Here is a 2,500-nt window from a genome sequence, read left to right as displayed (position 1 = left end):
TGCAGTTGTGGATAAGCGTTTTACACACATACACACATATGTGAGTGTTCGTATATATTCACTTATTCTTTCTTATGCTGCAGATAATCGTCACACTGGGCCTGGTGGCCGCCTCCTTGGCCGCTCCTTCGCAGCCCTCCTACGGCTACTCTCCTCCTCCTTCCTACCAGGTGGGTCTCGGAGCGCTTCCTCGGGCCTTACTCGTGGTAGCCACCTGTCCCGCGTTTGTTTCCTCTTCTGCTTTGCTTTCGTGGATAGGAGTATCAAAAGAATCAAATTGTATTTAATTTATCTTTTGATCATTGAATTTCTATTATGATTTTGTTCAATTGAATTGTTTATCATCTTACGGGGATTTTGTCTATACATGAATCTTTTTTTTTTTCTTAAGTAGACCTACAGTATGAAGAGATTTTTCTTTCGATTTATTTTCTCTTTATTCAGTCTCCAGCTCAGTACAACTTCGACTGGCTCGTGAAGGACGACTACTCCGGTAACGACTACGGCCACCAGGAGTCCCGCGACGGCTACAACACCCAGGGAACCTACTACGTGCAACTTCCCGACGGTCGTCTTCAGAAGGTCACCTACTACGTGGACGGCGACTCTGGCTACGTAGCCGAGGTCAGCTACGAGGGCGAAGCTCAGTACCAAGCTCACCAACCTTCATACCATCCTACACCTTCATACCAGCCTACGCCTTCATACCAGCCTACGCCTTCATACCATACTACACCATCATACCACCCTACACCTGCCTACAGGCCAACACCTTCTTACAGGCCGAGACCTCACCACTGAGGAACTGAATCATAAAACAAATTCTGAAATATGTAACGTTTATGAGCATTATCTATTTTTGTAACTCTCTACCATAAAAGGAATATATATTAACGTATATTATTTTTTTTTGATAAAACAAATCCTCATATAAAATACTTTCATGCAATATGATTATAACTTGATAATGCCGGCTATTTGTGGGTATACATATGTATGCACACACACACACACATATATATATTATATATATATATATATATATATATATATATATATATATGTATATATGTATGTGTGTGTGTGGGTGTGTGTATATATCTATTTATACGTTCATAAATACATTTATATGTACGTAGATACATATATACAAACAGACATATAAATGTGTGTTTGTGTGTGAGTGGCTTTATTGCATTATTCCATCCTATATATATATGTATGTATATATACATATAAACATATACACTGTACATAAATTTATATATCTATATACTGTATATACACATATATATAAATATATATCATATATCATATATATATAAATATATATGCATATGTATATATATAAATATATATATACATATATATATATATATATATATATATATATATATATATATATATATATATATATATATGCACATGAATATATTTATATATAAACACGTATACTTGTATATATGTATGCATGAATACATATGTGTATGTCATGTCATCTCAAACGAAAATTAGTAAGACAGTACAGATTAATGGGTTGTGGTTAATCAGTGCAAGTGAGTTGTTTATGATGGTGGCGTCACTGTTGTCTGTGGTGTGACTGACTAACTCAATTGGCCCATGTAAGGGTTGGGATCCTTTTGGCAGCAGCAAGCAGAGCGAATACACGTCATATTGGTGGTGAGACCGATCGGCTACTCGACCCGCTAAAAGAATTGTCCAACCAGTCGCCTTATGAGACGTCATGGAACTTACGCATGTGCTCTTAGCAGAGCAGTGATAGCTTTTTTTTAGCGGGTCGAGTAGCCGATCGGTCTCACCACTGTACCTGTCAATCTTACGGCGCGGGATCGAGTCCTGGTCAGGGAGGTAAGATTTGTATATATATATATTAAAATGCGTTACTGCATTCTACCATCTTCTCACATATATATAACCTCGGTAACCTGATTTGGGACTTGAATTAGTGATTCCGTTGCTGCCGAGCGCCCGCGGGAATTGTCCGTAAAAATTCGCTATCACTGCTCTGCTAAGAGCACATAGGTAAGTTCCATGATGTCTCATAGGGCGTCTGGTTGGACAATTCTTTTAGCGGGTCGAGTAGCCGATCGGTCTCACCACCGTACCTGTCAATCTTACGGCGCGGGTTTGAGTCCCGGTCAGGGAGGTAAAATTTGTATACGCATATATATGTATATATACACATATATGTATATATATGTGTGTGTGTTTGTGTGTGTCTATGGGTTTAGCTAAATTCATAAATATGTGCACACACATATATCTATCTATATACACATGTATATGCATGCATGTGTGTGTGTTGTCTGTGCATGAGTGTGTTTATATATATATGTATATATATGTATACTTATATATATATATATATATATATATATATATATATATATATATATATATATGTGTGTGTGTGTGTGTGTGTGTGTGTGTGTGTGTGTGTATGTAATTAGACTAATAAATGAATAGGATGATAGATTGA

The 2,500-nt window shown here is 37.0% G+C and overlaps 1 protein-coding gene across 2 annotated transcripts in view; it reads left to right on the top strand.

Annotated features, from left to right (window-relative positions):
* Window positions 1-886, top strand: part of LOC122243562 (cuticle protein 7-like) — a 968-nt gene extending 82 nt beyond the window's left edge. Inside the window, exons 2-3 of one of the 2 annotated variants that reach the window (XM_086532640.1) lie at window positions 84-170; window positions 445-886. In XM_086532640.1, the coding sequence (XP_086388766.1) occupies window positions 84-170; window positions 445-801 (444 nt within the window). In that variant the 3' untranslated portion in view covers window positions 802-886. Of the gene's footprint in view, window positions 171-444 lie in introns of both variants that reach the window. The other variant, XM_086532641.1, reaches the window with a different exon arrangement.
* The last annotated feature ends 1,614 nt before the right edge of the window (window positions 887-2,500 follow it).

The sequence above is a fragment of the Penaeus japonicus genome, unplaced genomic scaffold (genome assembly GCF_977035675.1).
Source record: "Penaeus japonicus unplaced genomic scaffold, GWHDUDI00000001_assembly GWHDUDI00000037, whole genome shotgun sequence".
NCBI classification, from domain to species: Eukaryota; Metazoa; Arthropoda; class Malacostraca; order Decapoda; family Penaeidae; genus Penaeus; species Penaeus japonicus.
The sequence above is the reverse complement of the archived record's forward strand: the minus strand, read 5'-3'. Positions and strand labels throughout refer to the sequence as shown.